Source organism: Vanessa tameamea, chromosome 3, assembly GCF_037043105.1.
Source record: "Vanessa tameamea isolate UH-Manoa-2023 chromosome 3, ilVanTame1 primary haplotype, whole genome shotgun sequence".
Lineage (NCBI taxonomy): Eukaryota > Metazoa > Arthropoda > Insecta > Lepidoptera > Nymphalidae > Vanessa > Vanessa tameamea.
Genome location: NC_087311.1, coordinates 2,815,274 through 2,829,895, shown reverse-complemented (window position 1 = coordinate 2,829,895; position 14,622 = coordinate 2,815,274). Strand labels below are relative to the sequence as shown.

The following is a 14,622-nucleotide window of genomic DNA, read 5'->3' as shown; positions in this document are numbered from 1 at the left end:
TATAACTTTATATTCAATATGTTGGGGGTTAATTTTAATGCATTACCATTGTTCGTCTCTGTCGTATAAACATTTTACATAGGGGCTAAACTTTTCTATACGCGCATTTGAATAAGTTCTTTATTATCCGGCCCAATATCCATTTGTATTGCTATGTTCTGGTTGAAATGTAGGCATAAGTCATATTCCCGGGCCAAGGCCTTTCCTCAAGTGAAGAAGCTTATTCCATTTTAGCTTATTCCACCACGCTGATCCAATGTGGGATGGAGTGTATTGAACACATGTGGCACAGATTCATCCGACTTGAAAATCTACCACCGAAATTTAAACCCGTTATATTTGGTTAAGATGGACGTGTTCTAACCACAGCGCTATTTCTGCTTACAGTAGTCAAAACGTATAAATCTTTCGGTAGATAATAATTGAAAATGAATCGCTGATCAAACATATTGAACAATAGCTTCAAACAATTAATAATTCTGTTCCCATGAGCGTTATATAACCGACACTGTGTCACCCACTTAATAAATATGTGTTGCGAAGCGAGCACTTTTTGCTGAACGCTGAGTTTTTGGAAAGCATTGTGTGAGTGTCAACGCGACTCAATTATGAGTGTGAGATGAATATGAACTTAATTAACACCGATATAGCGCAGTGCATTGAATACTTAATATGGTATCGGTTCGAATACTATAAAGCAACGATGAGTATTTAAGATACAAAGTGTATTTTATTACCATGAGTTAGCGACTTGAGAATTTGAGTATAGCTCAGGATTGAATGAAAAAACGAGAAAATCTTCTTATGTCAATAAAAAATTATGAAATAATATTGTTGTAAAAAAATTTAACCAATTGTGTAATTACATATATATATATTTACATTAACAACCTGTAAATTTCCCAATGCTGGGCTAATGCCTCCTCTCAGTTTGAGGAGAAGGTTTAGACATATTACACCACGGTGCTCCAATGCGGGTTGGTGGAATACATATATACATGTGGCAGAATTTCATTGAAATTAGACACATGCAGGTCTCCTCACGATGTTTTCCTTCACCGTCGAACACGAGATGAATTATAAACACAAATTAAGCACATGAAAATTCAGTGATTTGAACTTAAGATGCACGCGTTCTAACCACTGGGCCATCTCGGCTCTTGTAATTACATATATATAAAACCAAATTATAAATTGATTCAGAATCACAAAACTTTCCGGACCGGATAATATTATATAGTTAAAAATGTGTCTTTAATAATTTCGTATTAAATGACGATGATGACGTATTGAATTACGAAACGAGTAAGAAAAATTGAGTAGGTCATAACTACGTAACAATTAAAAACAAATTAATATCACTTTAAATAGGTAAAGAGCTATGACCTAGATATACAGATAAACATCAGATCAATATTATGAACTCGAAAATAACTCATTACGATGAAACCTCTGAATCGAACGTACTAAAATTTGATATTAAAGTGGCCTGTGTCAACAAGAACAAGAAAAATAACTATAAAGCGGACGTAGTCGCGGAATCAGATAGCTTAGATAGAAAAGGTATAACTTCAATATACTCAATAATATAACATAAATCATTTCAGAAAATAAACAATTAATAGTATATTTTATACAAGCTACCCGTACTGTTTCGCAAGGAGACAATAAAGATCAACAATATTTTTGGAGATGTTTTATTTTATGGGTCAGTCCACTACGCATATATATGCAGAACAATGACCCGAGCTTCATCACGATTAAAAATGGTTTAGGAATTCATAGAGGACAAATATACAATCATTTATTTTTATTTATTAAAAAAAGGTTAACTATTTCGTTGAAATGAAAAGACTTAATACATTATATAATAATAATGACTCAAAGACTCAGGTTTTACAACATAAATAAACGAAAACTAATTTAGCTCTGTGACGTTATACATCGTACATATATAGAATATTATGTATGCATCGTTCCGAACCAGTGGTAGATTTAATTCCTTTACAGTCATTTGGTATGGGTAGCGCTTCTAAATTGGATTAAGATTTTTGACTTTTAACTTTATGTGCAAATGTATTTACTCGTACATGAACCTGTTGAGAGATATTTAATGAAAAATGAATTTATCATTCTTTCGAGGCCGTTAAAAGTGGACATTATATTACAAATGAAATTATATTCAAGCTCTTGTTTAATATCGTAGCTCGTATTTACATACGAAAATAGACTTAATTAAATACAAACAGTACAGTACACTGTACAAATATAAATGAGGATAAATTATATTCTAATTAATTAGCAACAGACCTATTTCTGTAAATGTAAACTAAAATGTACTTATTAATATTAATGTATTCTTTTTAAATTCATAAAGTATAAATATTTATCTTTAAATAAATATTAAGGCTTATGATGATGTTCTCTTGACCGATTTCGGCAACGACCAATCACAAGGGAGACCAGCCAACTAAGCAGGATATATTATAGTGCGTACAGCAAACACAGGGAAATCTGATTCAAAGAGTTCATGTACTGGACAAAAGCTTTATATGCTTTCCGAGGCACGGAAGTGTACGCGCTTCCAAGTCCCGAATCTAGGCTATAACTAAGAAATTCTATATAAAAACTTTTTATCAACTCGACCTGAGGTTGGCACTCAGGACCTCTGAATCCGCAGCCTTATATTCAGCCACTAGACCAACGACGCAGAGAGAAGCATATATTATACATTATTATACTGTTACACTGCGGGTTGATTGACTTAGTGGGTCTGGGCTTACTTTTTCGCCTTAAGAGAGAATTTGGACCTTATTTGACAATAACTCCATTATGGCTCATGTTTACTTGTTCGTTTTTGCTCTGATGCAAAATTTTGTGTAGTTTGAGTCATAAATTTCTACAGAAATTAAGCTCTGGTCTTTCAAATGCTTAGAATATTTTATGACCCTTCCCAGTAAATTTGGTACCGCATTGATTTTTTCGTTTTTTGTTTCTCAATAAATCGTCGTTGTCCCAAATCCGGATGATTAATATTTATTCTTATCCTTACAACTTGTGTATGCTTATCCTTCTCTTTAAAAAAAAAAAAAAAAGAGTAGATAATAAATTGTCACCACAAACCATTGACACTTCACTAAGTATTATACATATGTATATTATATTTCATACATAGTTCACAACAAATGATAGGTACCACGTTAAATGTTTATGCCTAACGAAATACGTCCTCTTTCAGCTTATTATTCGCCTAGGTTAATTATTTGCAAGAGTTCGGGTATGTAGCTTTCATGTATTGTAAACATACTTATAAAGTCTGTACAAACAAATGAACAGTTACTACATACGGTTTTTTATACTTAGCCCAGTGTGACTGTCAAAAGGTCTACACAGCAGTAAAATATTGATTTTTTTACCGTATTTACCTTAACCCAAAAACAACAGATGTGTGTCAATACGAGTTTTAACATTTGCTAACACGTAAAATTAAATTTATTTAATATGTTTTGTTTTAATGTTCGATAATTTATAAGTTATTTTTAAAACTGTGAACCAAGGTTACTTCTTAAATAAGGTTTTCTCTTTGTTTGTATGTGAACATTTTTTTCAATAAACACTTGACCGACGCGTACGATTTATTAACAAGGACACCAAGAAACTGCCTTAGAAAAATTATGTTAGGTAATTTTCTTTATTAATAAACTTTAGGTACCCTTGCGAAGCCGGGGCAAGTCGCTAGTGTATAATAAAGTTTAAATCATCCAGCCGTTTTAAAGGAATACACAAAATAAAAAACAACATAAACGACTGCACTACATAAACGAACAGATTGCCTTCTGTGTAACATATTGATCAAACAATGTAATTCCATATAATTTTTGAGAAAAAAAAAAGGATGACTAAGCCTCAAATTTTATGGTATTTCTACAAACATATAATCGACAAAAAAAAATATATATATATATAGAGATAAATTACAATATTATTATACTTAATCCCGCCACTGACAGGGAGTATCTACAAAAAAGGGGCAAACCATTGCGAATATTTCACAGGGTCAAGCCTACTCCCTGACCCTAAATATTTCACTTCATATTATTCCAGATTATTTATCGTCTATGGGAAAAGTCCTAAATTTAATAAAGGCGTGAAGAAATCTTTCGGTTCGTATTAATCATTTAACACAATATGTTATTTAAATAGAAAACATACATCGTTTGACGTTGACACATTGTGCTTTTAGTAATCATCATATTAAAAAAGAGTGAGAAAACGGACACTGAATAAAAAAAACTATAAAAAAATATTACGAGATAAAGACTTGACGATAACGATTACATAATTCGATTATTTTTTTACAAATTTATAATCTATGCCTACAAAATCGTTCCTCTTGACTGACTATTAATACACAGTCAAAACTACTGAATCTAGAAAGCTAAATTATAGAATACTAGCTGTGCCCGCGACTTCGTGCGCGTTGTTTGAATTTAAGATATTTGGCGTGATTTTATTTTTATTGTATATATAATTCTAAAATAGCCTAGTTTTTTTCTAAAGTAGCCTAAGTTACTGCTTATTACATCCGCTATCTGCCAGTGAAAGTCCCGTCGAAATCGGTTCAGCCGTTCCAGACTTTAGCCGGAACAAACAGACAGACAGACAAAAATTCTAAAAAATGTTATTTTGATATATGTACCATGTATACATATTCATTTAGTAAAAATGGGTTATTTTAATATTACAAACAGACACTCCAATTTTATTATATGTATAGATGGAATTATTTTATAACGTATAAACGTACGTCGAATAGAAGGCAGTTTGAAATTTTTTTAGGGGAACAATTGGAGTTTATAAATGTATAAATTTTACGAGCACGATTTTAGGCCGCGAAGCTATTACTGAATATTTACCTAAGTATGTCGATACATTTACTGAAAGGTATTCATAAAAGACTTAATGAATACTTTTCAGTAAATATATCATCATACTTAGGTAAATATTCCGTTTCCTGATTCTTGATTCCGTTTGAGAAAAATAATATAATATCTTTCAAAAGCAACAACTCACTTGGATGTAGGACTTTTCGCAAGCCCGTCTGGGTATAGGTACCACCCACCCATTACATATTCTACCGCCGTACAGCATACTTGGTATTGCTGTTTTCCGGTTTGACGAGTGAACCAGTAGCCAAAAGGGATATTACATCATAGATTTCAAGGCCGGTGGCGCATTGACGATGTAAGAGATACTTTATATTTCTTAAATGTGCCAATGTCTACGGGCGATGGTGACAATTTACCAATCTACCAACCTTCGTTAAGTACAAAAGTATTCATTACATACATACTATGCAAATCAAATAAAAAATAATTACTTTTCAAGTCATGACTGCACGAAGAGGTAACAAGGATACAAGTTCTTCTCTGTTGAATAACAAATCAAATTTGTAAGATACTAAATTAGCCAACAAATGAAACAGAGTGCTATTTTTTTTTTTTATTAACTCAAGGTTCGTTTTGCATTTGTTACCGTAGAGGTATTCTGTAAGAAGGAACTCGAAACTCACCACAGAATAATGAAGTAATAAAATAAAAGGAAGAAGAAAAAAGTAAATTGACCGAATGTGAGTTGCGACATTGACTATGATCATTATAAAATGTATACGATACACGTCGGTTGTCAATATTTCACAAGTGAGATACGAAGTAAATTCTTACAGAATCGTACTGCTGCCTCTTAAACATAATGGAACATGTAACTCTATAAAGGTTGGAACCATGAAGGTTGTGGTTTTCGGTTAATAGAAGCTCACGTGTCTGTATACAATGACAATTGACACTAAAATATATGAGAATACGTAGAACTAAATATTGTTGGTATATAATACACACACAACACACACACAAAAAGAGAAATTTTTAATTAATATAGAAGCAATATACTTGCTAAATTAATTGTCAATCTATCACCGCTTCATAAAGAAATACGCCAGACTGCAGAAAAATAGGAGGAAGAAAGTCACCGAAATTACTTATATATTTAAGTTTTATTTTTTATATTTGTGCATATATTTATTAACATACGAATTGATAACATTAAGTGCTTAAATATATATACAAATATGAATTAAAAATAGTTACTGTATAAATATTGACCGCGTGAAATGGACAGCAAATGGGACAAAAAAGTAATTTGACATAAGACACAGTATTTTTATCAGTATTTATGTTTTTGTTTGAAATATTGATAGATAATATCTTTCCTATCAACTGAACTCCACCAGTTTTATGAGAGAAGCCTTATAATGGTTACATTTTAACATGATCTTATATACTGATACCGTTGTATACATAAATGTCTATTTGTAGAGAAACAATAGAATGGTATAATTTATACTAATGAAATCGTGGCTTAATATTTAAGGTTTATAGAAGCTGTAATCGAAACGCTAGTTAGAATACGTTATAAAGATATAATTATTATTGTTGTAGATACTTGTAAAATTAGTCGTCGGACCTTATTATTAAAAATCATAAAAGCATTTTTTTAAACAACCGGAGGATAGTTTCGTCTTTTATTTTCAATTCTTTGTTTGAATGTACGAATTATGAACGCGAAAAATGGTGACAAGAATACTAGAATAATTTCCCCGTTGAATTGTTATTCCGATTTTCTGATCGAAAAATGACGTAAAATTATTACGTGTCATGTTTTAGAAATGTTTTGCATTACTCTAAAATCCAATGTCTGTAGCTACATGATTTTGAATTTGCTATCACGTTTTTTTAAGGTTATAAACCTTAAGTGTATAAATGTATACTTTATACGAAAAAAATACTTCAGACATGTGCATCTGTATTATACATTTACATCATCTATTGTGCTGTCATGTGATTAATCATGAAAATGAATATGTAGAGCGTTGGCGTACTGCATGAATAATCATATTAGAACATAATAATATTTTATATTTTCAGTGCTTAACTCATACCCACCAAATAGGAATGGACATGCAGTTATATGTGGCGACTCTACCTCTGATGTTTGTACTCTGGAAGTTTAGGAGAACGGGCCTAGCGCTCATCGTCGGTATTGCAGCAGCTTCAACCGTGTTAAGATATCTGGCTATCTATTGGTATGACATCAGCATGTTCGTGTATTATGGGATATCGTGAGTATCACAATTTTTTAATTAGAACATAAAAAAACATAAAGTTATAAATATTATAAAATATTTTCAATGTAAACTAAAATCGTCAGATTTTCATAATATTTATACATAATATTGGGTTAATTGTCTTCTTGATATTCAGTGTTTATTCAATTATATCTAATCAGAATAATTTAATCAAAATAATTCATAAGTAACAGACTGTTAATAGCCCACTTCTGGGCTAAAGATTCCTGTCATTGAGGGTCTCTTCGGGGTTTGGAGCTTATGCCATCATAATTGAGTCCAAAATGAATATATTAAACACGTGAAATTTTAGGGGTAACTTTAACACTCCGGTAAAATCGAAGTAACAATGTTGATTGAGTGTATGATCGAACTACCTGAAAACTACATTTAATACTAATTACAAAATCGTTATTTAGTACTGGTTACTCGTTATTACATTTCTACAATTTATTACTTTCTTTAACGCGTAATACTGAAAATAAATTATATGAAATCATGTAACGCGGGTTCAAACGCATAATACTTTGATGACGGTACATAGTAGTATACATAATTACAGGTTTTATTCTCACGCGTTAGCCTTAATATTAGAAATACAATTGCCGATATAACCTTGTAAAGTCTGTAGGAAGGGAAACCCACCATTGATAATTTGTTTATGGGTATATGGTGATCTAATTCAAATATTTATTATAGAATTGTTTTGACAAATTGATGTCTGCGAAATATTTCAAACGGATGATACGATGACATACGAGGGTACATACTCGTTCTAATTTCAAATTAATTTTACATAAAATATTGACATGCTACCTTAAGCTGTACTAAAAAAGAAAGTAAGATGTACTTTATACTTGGTGCTAGGGCGAGCTCGTCTAGGCAGATACCACCACTGTTCACACATTGTACCTCCAAACAACAATACTTATTATTGTTGTGTTCTGTTTCTAAAGGTGTTAAACGAGGGTAACTTCAAGCACAAGGGATATAATATAAGTTTCCAAGCTTGGTAACGCGCGACTGATGACTAAGGGATTGTTTATTTCTTATTGTACCAGTGTCTATAAGCAGTGGTGAGAATTTCCCATCAGGTGGTCCGTTAACCAGTCAACCTTTACAAAATCAAAAAAAAAACTTGTATTACTACTGAAATAAGATGAGATGAATCAAACCATAACGGCTGTACTATAGTTGCCGCCATTGTACAAGACCAAATACTTACTTGTAATATTTATGTTTTGTTAATGTACAAGAATCTTTAAAGTGCAATTCCTTGTTGTCGCGACATTGTTACTCTTTGAAGTAAATATATTTCAATTACTTAACATTACAGAATTTACCCAAAAAATACTAAGTTTTAACATTCTTTAATCGTTCTGAAAGATCACGTTCGTAAATTAAATGCAATATGTAAAACATTTATCATGACGTTTTGACATTAAAATTTGTACGATCATAAATAATGTCTACAAAACGAACTTAACACGGCTGTTTTATCCTTAACCATACATGATCCTATTCTAATTTATTTTCGTCACCTTTTAGTATTTAAATCTATATACCTATACATTTTTTTACAAAACCAACACTGACTATATTTGACTGTTCATACAAATTGACATATTTAAATTGGAAATATTTCGCACAGTAATAAAATTATTTCGCTATTTGCGATATGCTAATTGTAATTATGTTTCTATAATCTCCTGTTCCTATCATGCAACAATTACGTAACGATATTTTTATGACTACGTTTATGGCGACCAAAAATTGGCTGAAGAAAATATAAGGGTACAATTTGCGCGTCAACGTCATACGAGACAATAATTATATATTAAATAAAAATTATAACTTGGGAACTACGATGTTATGTCCCTTGTACCTGTAGTTACACTGGCTCAATCACTCTTCAAACCGAAATACAACAATACTGAGTACTGCTGTTCAGTACTAGAATATCTGATTAAGGGGTGGTACCTACCCAGACGGGCTTGCACAAGTAAAAGGCAATTCTATATTACCTGAAAGAGATCAATTTGAGCAATAATGTCCTTCCGACACTCACTTCCTAGGCTCAGACCACTGAGCTAATCGAGTACATCGGGTTATCCAGATAAATTATCTAGTTACTAGAATAAATGAACATATTAAACGTTTGCAACGATAGAAACGTTACAAGAGTTGTTTTTTTAATGTCGGAAACGATTTAATAATAATAAAACTTGGATTGCTTAAAGCTTACGTTCTGTGTTATCATATATTATGTTCTGTGTTCTGTGCTATCTTTTGATATCTATGACTAATTCGTAACCGAACTCAGTAACACATACCATTTGTAAAATAAATGTTTAATTACCTTCAATATATGTAAATTATTACACTTTTATTTATATTTGTAAAAAGAAACAATATTTAATATTATTAAATATTGAATATTTTTACTAATATAATTAGCATTAAATAAATACCTATATATTATATAATTCAAATTATGTTGCCATAAGCGTTATATCGTATTTTGTTTTGAATAAGAAAAAATATATTAATATGATTTTTACAATAACGACATTAACTTGCCTTGTGTACAACTTATTCTATGGACAAAGAATGATATTTATGTAAAAGTTATTAGACACAATATACACAAAGATGAAAAGAAAATACATTACTATAAAAATATCTTATAAGTGTTATTGAGACTTAAACAAAACACATCTTTATTTTCAGCGTTCAAAAACTTCTCGACGCAGCGAGGTATTCATACATTTTGCCTACCCACCGCGCAACGATTTACCTCATCGGCGTTAGTATGGCCTATTTCATAAAATCCAAGAATTTGCATATAAAACTCAGTGATGTAAGTATAACTGCTTTCCAATATACCTACTTTTCATTTCAATTTCACTCGTGGCGTCGTTTTGTACTTCAGAATGTTCTAGAAAGAATAAGATCCAAGCCAAGTGAATATCTTCCTTATTTCTTCTCGGTGTTATAGTAGCATCTTTTCAAATATATACAGTTTTTATATAAATATAGGACACAATGTTTATATACATCTTTTTTTCAATTATATAAATAACAATATCGATGTTGATGTTCTCCTGACCGAATTCAGCCATTTTTAAGGGAGTCCATAGCGTATAATAATATTATTGTAACCAAGTATAATAAAAATCAGTTTACTCATAAATTAAAGTATATTGCATTGCATTTTTTTTTATATTTTTTCAATACAATCATTTCGTATATTTAATTCAATGCCCTGTCTCTCCAACGCTTGTCGCTTACGATGGCTTTATACAATTAACACTACAAATTATACAATAACCACGATAAGCATTTAAATCATTAGTACAAGAATAATAAATAACTAATTGTAAATTTATATACTGAAATAAGGATAATGGAAACATTGAAAGGTTAATATATGAAAATTAATATAAAGACACTCACGCGAACGATAACAGGCAGCCGCGTTCTCGTTCGAAAGTCCTACCATCTCCGAATTCTTAATCATCTGCGGTAACATCGACTTCGATGGTATCCAAACGTTTTTGGATGACTATTACGGCTGACCCCAGGAACTTTCCATATCTGATGCTACAAAGCTTTTGACAGGCCTGACCCGGGTTTGAACCCAATGTCTGCAGGCTTCTAAGCTAACCACTAGACCAACAATGCAGTCTAAAATATTAAACCAATGTTAAGTTGTTGTCTTCTTTTTTAGAATCAAGCAAGATTTGTTTGGGCTTTTTGTTTCGCGCTGGCCGCGTACACAATAGCAAGCCCCTACCAAATGGGGCTGGAAGGTTACAAATATGAACATTACCCCGCTGCGATGTTCGCAACACTCACGCCAATCCTTTGGGGCTTGTTCATGTGCGTCGCTCACTGGTGCATTTGTCACGATTATACTGGTAAGTTACATGGTATATTTCTATGTTTATATTACATAATAGAATAGAATACTATATTTTTGGTTATTATTATACTCAACACTGCTGAATATAATTTTATATTTTGTTTTCACTAGATATTAGTATTCTGAACTTGCAGCTCCATGGATTGCAAATTTGATTGTTCAAATTTTACAATAATATTTTTATAATTTAGCAAAGTGTTTTTTTTATAATATTACAATTCTATGCTATTTAAAAAATATAATATTACAATTTTCAGGTTCAGGAAAAGCGTTCGTTGAGTCGCGAATATTCAAGTTCTTTAACAAAATAGCATACGCTGTTTACTTGACCCAGTTCCCGATATTCTTCTACAATGTCGGAATCCAAAGACATTCTGAATACTACACACCAATGCTTCTTGTAAGTAAATTTGATAATAACCTTACATATTTTTGTTTTATCGGCAAACTTTTTGTTATATTTGCAAGCTGAATTTTTGTCGGATTTTGCACCGTATCTGGTTTACTAAATGCATGCAAGTGTTTCTGTCAATTAGCTTGTCTGTCATAACTTAAAATAAACATTTTGTTAATGTTCTCTTTTAATATAATTTTCTCAGCTCCAAATACCGGAAATGATGGTCATATTGGTGGTATCAACTTTGACGACGGTGGCAATTGAGATGCCTTTTAACCAAGTGTATAGGATATATTTCGGTAAGTATATAAGTTACTGTGTAACATTGAATATACATTTACAATACATTGAAATTACTTTTAATATTGAAACTTGAAAGAACAAACAAATTAAATACTTTTATTTAAGATACCTCATTAAGTTCGATTATTATGGAATTTTCTCTTATTTAGTGCTATGTAACAATGCGGTTTCACTCAAAGAAAAGTCAAAGTAATTCTATGCAGGCCAAGCTAAAGCCACAACAATACAGAATATTTCAAGTATATGTGTGTTTGCGTGCGTGTACAAGAACAGCACACTCTTACATTAAGCTTACTTGAGTACTTTGCCTTCAAATAAAGATGTAGGAAATTTTAAATTTAGTCTGAAAATTTGTAGTCTTTTTTGGTCTTTATTTTTTTTTTTGTTATTCTGTTAGTCGACGTTTAGTAGATCTATCTATCGGAGCTCTTAAAATCGATATTGATTACAAACATTATAGGAGAATACTAAAAGTTAAAACGAACATGATTTAGCTATAAAATAATCAACAAAGTCGTTCCGTTTGTTGTTGCCTTGCAAACTGAAACCAATAACACTGTGTAACGAATTTATGAGTCAACATAGTATCCAATCAAAAATAAGTCACTGCACAATCCTATGGATAGAGTGCTTTAAATCAATCTTCGTAATATTTTGACGAAATTTCTTTATTAAATTATCATTTGAATACACTATAATATGTCATAACGCACGTTTCATTACTTTGCGTATACTACGTATGGATTCAATATTGTAATATTTTTTAAGCCAATTGCAATTTATTGATTGAATTGATTGATTGATTAATTTATGGTAAATCCAACACGACCAAAAAGAGTTTAGGCGCAGTACCAATGGTTTTACGTACTTTCCGAGGCATGGGAGTGTATCTTCTAACGTCCTGAAGATTTTTTCGACAAAAAACATAATTATTTATTAACGGCCTGACGTGGGATTTGAACACAGAACCTCGGGATCTGTGCCCTTATATCAAGCTACTAGACTAACGAGTCAGTACCAATAATTATAAAAAAAATATTGTACATTGTAGCAACTTTTTAAACTCTGTTTTGTCATGTCCCAATTAGATTTTTTTTCGCCAATTAATTATTATGCAATGTATAGACATTTGTTTCTCCTATTATTAACATTTTGCATATATTATTAAAGTTTTATCTATCGGTTTATTATTCTGTACATCACATAGAAACTTTCGAACAATATAATGAACACATGTTAATCATCAGGGAATAACAACATTTTTTTAGTCGGAAATTGAGGAAGATTTAATAATATATCTGCATTTACAGAACTAAATTCTATAAAATGATTCAGAAACGACGATGATGATAATTTAAAATATATTATTTCTTTTCCAGGAAAATCACAGACAAAATTAAAGGACAATTAAGGACGAGAAAACCATAACTGTATTATAAAAGCTACATTAAGCCAAACATCACGTAATTAGTTTGTATTTTTTGTTTATTTTTGTACTGTAATATAATTATTATAAGATAGAAATACTTATAAGATAATTAAAGGATAAATAAATTATATTGTTTCCTTATTCTAAAACCCTTCAAAAATGTTTACGGCAGCTGGTGCTATTTCTTAGTTTTATATAAGTATATAACTTTGGAAGTCATGTCGTTTGTTAAAAACACATTATTAATAAATAATGCATCCTATTCAACACAAGATTATACAGGAAATAAAAATCATGGGGCTAGTAATTGTTAACTTTCAGTCAGGATATATTATATCAATATATTTGTATTTGTTTGACATAACTCAATTTCTTTGTTAAGAGTAATACTGAATTTTTCCTGATCATTCACAGAAGGATTTACATTCCGAATAGGTAGCTTTACATTTCGGTAAAAGATGATTCAAAATTACTCGTAAAAGCCTACTTGAATAAAATATTTTTTGATTTGATTCGATAAGTATTTAAGCGAAGTAGTTCTGTATCATTTTCTTGGTGGTAGGGCTTTTAAGCCTGTCTGGGTAGGTATCAACCACTCATCAGATATTCAACCACCAAATAGCAGTACTCAGTATGACTGGCACAAGGTACATAACATCTTGGTTCTCAAATTTGGTAGCGCATTGACGAGGAATGGTTAATATTTCTTAAAGCGCCATTGTCTATAGGGGGTGGTGCCCACTTACCATCAGGGCCACTTGTCCATTACCGTAAGAAAAATAGGTAGCCATTTACCCTTCGCACACATGCAATTAATAATAAAAAACATTATTTGATATAAATATAAATAAAATGATACACAATATAATATAACTATGCACTCGATAGAAAGTAGTTTTCTACCAGTAAAACCATTTTTAGAATTGGAATATTAGTTACAGATACTCTCTACAAACAAACAAACAAACAAAATTTACTTCTGTCCAGCATTAGTAGAGATAAAAATATTTTAATCGAGAACTATTTTCAGTGAATAACAGAGCTATAAAAAAATCACTTGGAATACATAATTTCCTCAAAGGAGACCTTAGCCCAGTAGTGGGACATTTAGAGACTGTTCCTATTTTTAATTTAAATCTAAGATTTGTTTGTCTCTGTTTAACAGGCTATAGCTCTAGGGTCGCATGGTACTAAAGACAATAAAACACATCTTACCTTGCATAAGGTTATTTTCGTTTGCTTTATGCCTTTAAACAGTATTAAAAAATATAATACCATCGATAACAAGATGAGAAATGAAATAAAACAACAAGTTCGATTAAAATAAGAACTATTAAATAAAACAAAATTGTAGTAAAAATATTTAATATCATATAATACAAATT

The 14,622-nt window shown here is 31.0% G+C and overlaps 1 protein-coding gene across 1 annotated transcript in view; it reads left to right on the top strand.

Annotated features, from left to right (window-relative positions):
* The window catches only part of Drd (drop dead), a 45,996-nt gene extending 32,634 nt beyond the window's left edge, over positions 1-13,362 (top strand). The window contains exons 7-12 of the mRNA XM_026635443.2: positions 6,984-7,177; positions 9,914-10,043; positions 10,914-11,103; positions 11,366-11,508; positions 11,708-11,804; positions 13,188-13,362. Coding sequence (XP_026491228.2) covers positions 6,984-7,177; positions 9,914-10,043; positions 10,914-11,103; positions 11,366-11,508; positions 11,708-11,804; positions 13,188-13,219 — 786 coding nt within the window. The 3' untranslated portion in view covers positions 13,220-13,362. The remainder of the gene's footprint in view (positions 1-6,983; positions 7,178-9,913; positions 10,044-10,913; positions 11,104-11,365; positions 11,509-11,707; positions 11,805-13,187) is intronic.
* Positions 13,363-14,622: the final 1,260 nt, after the last annotated feature.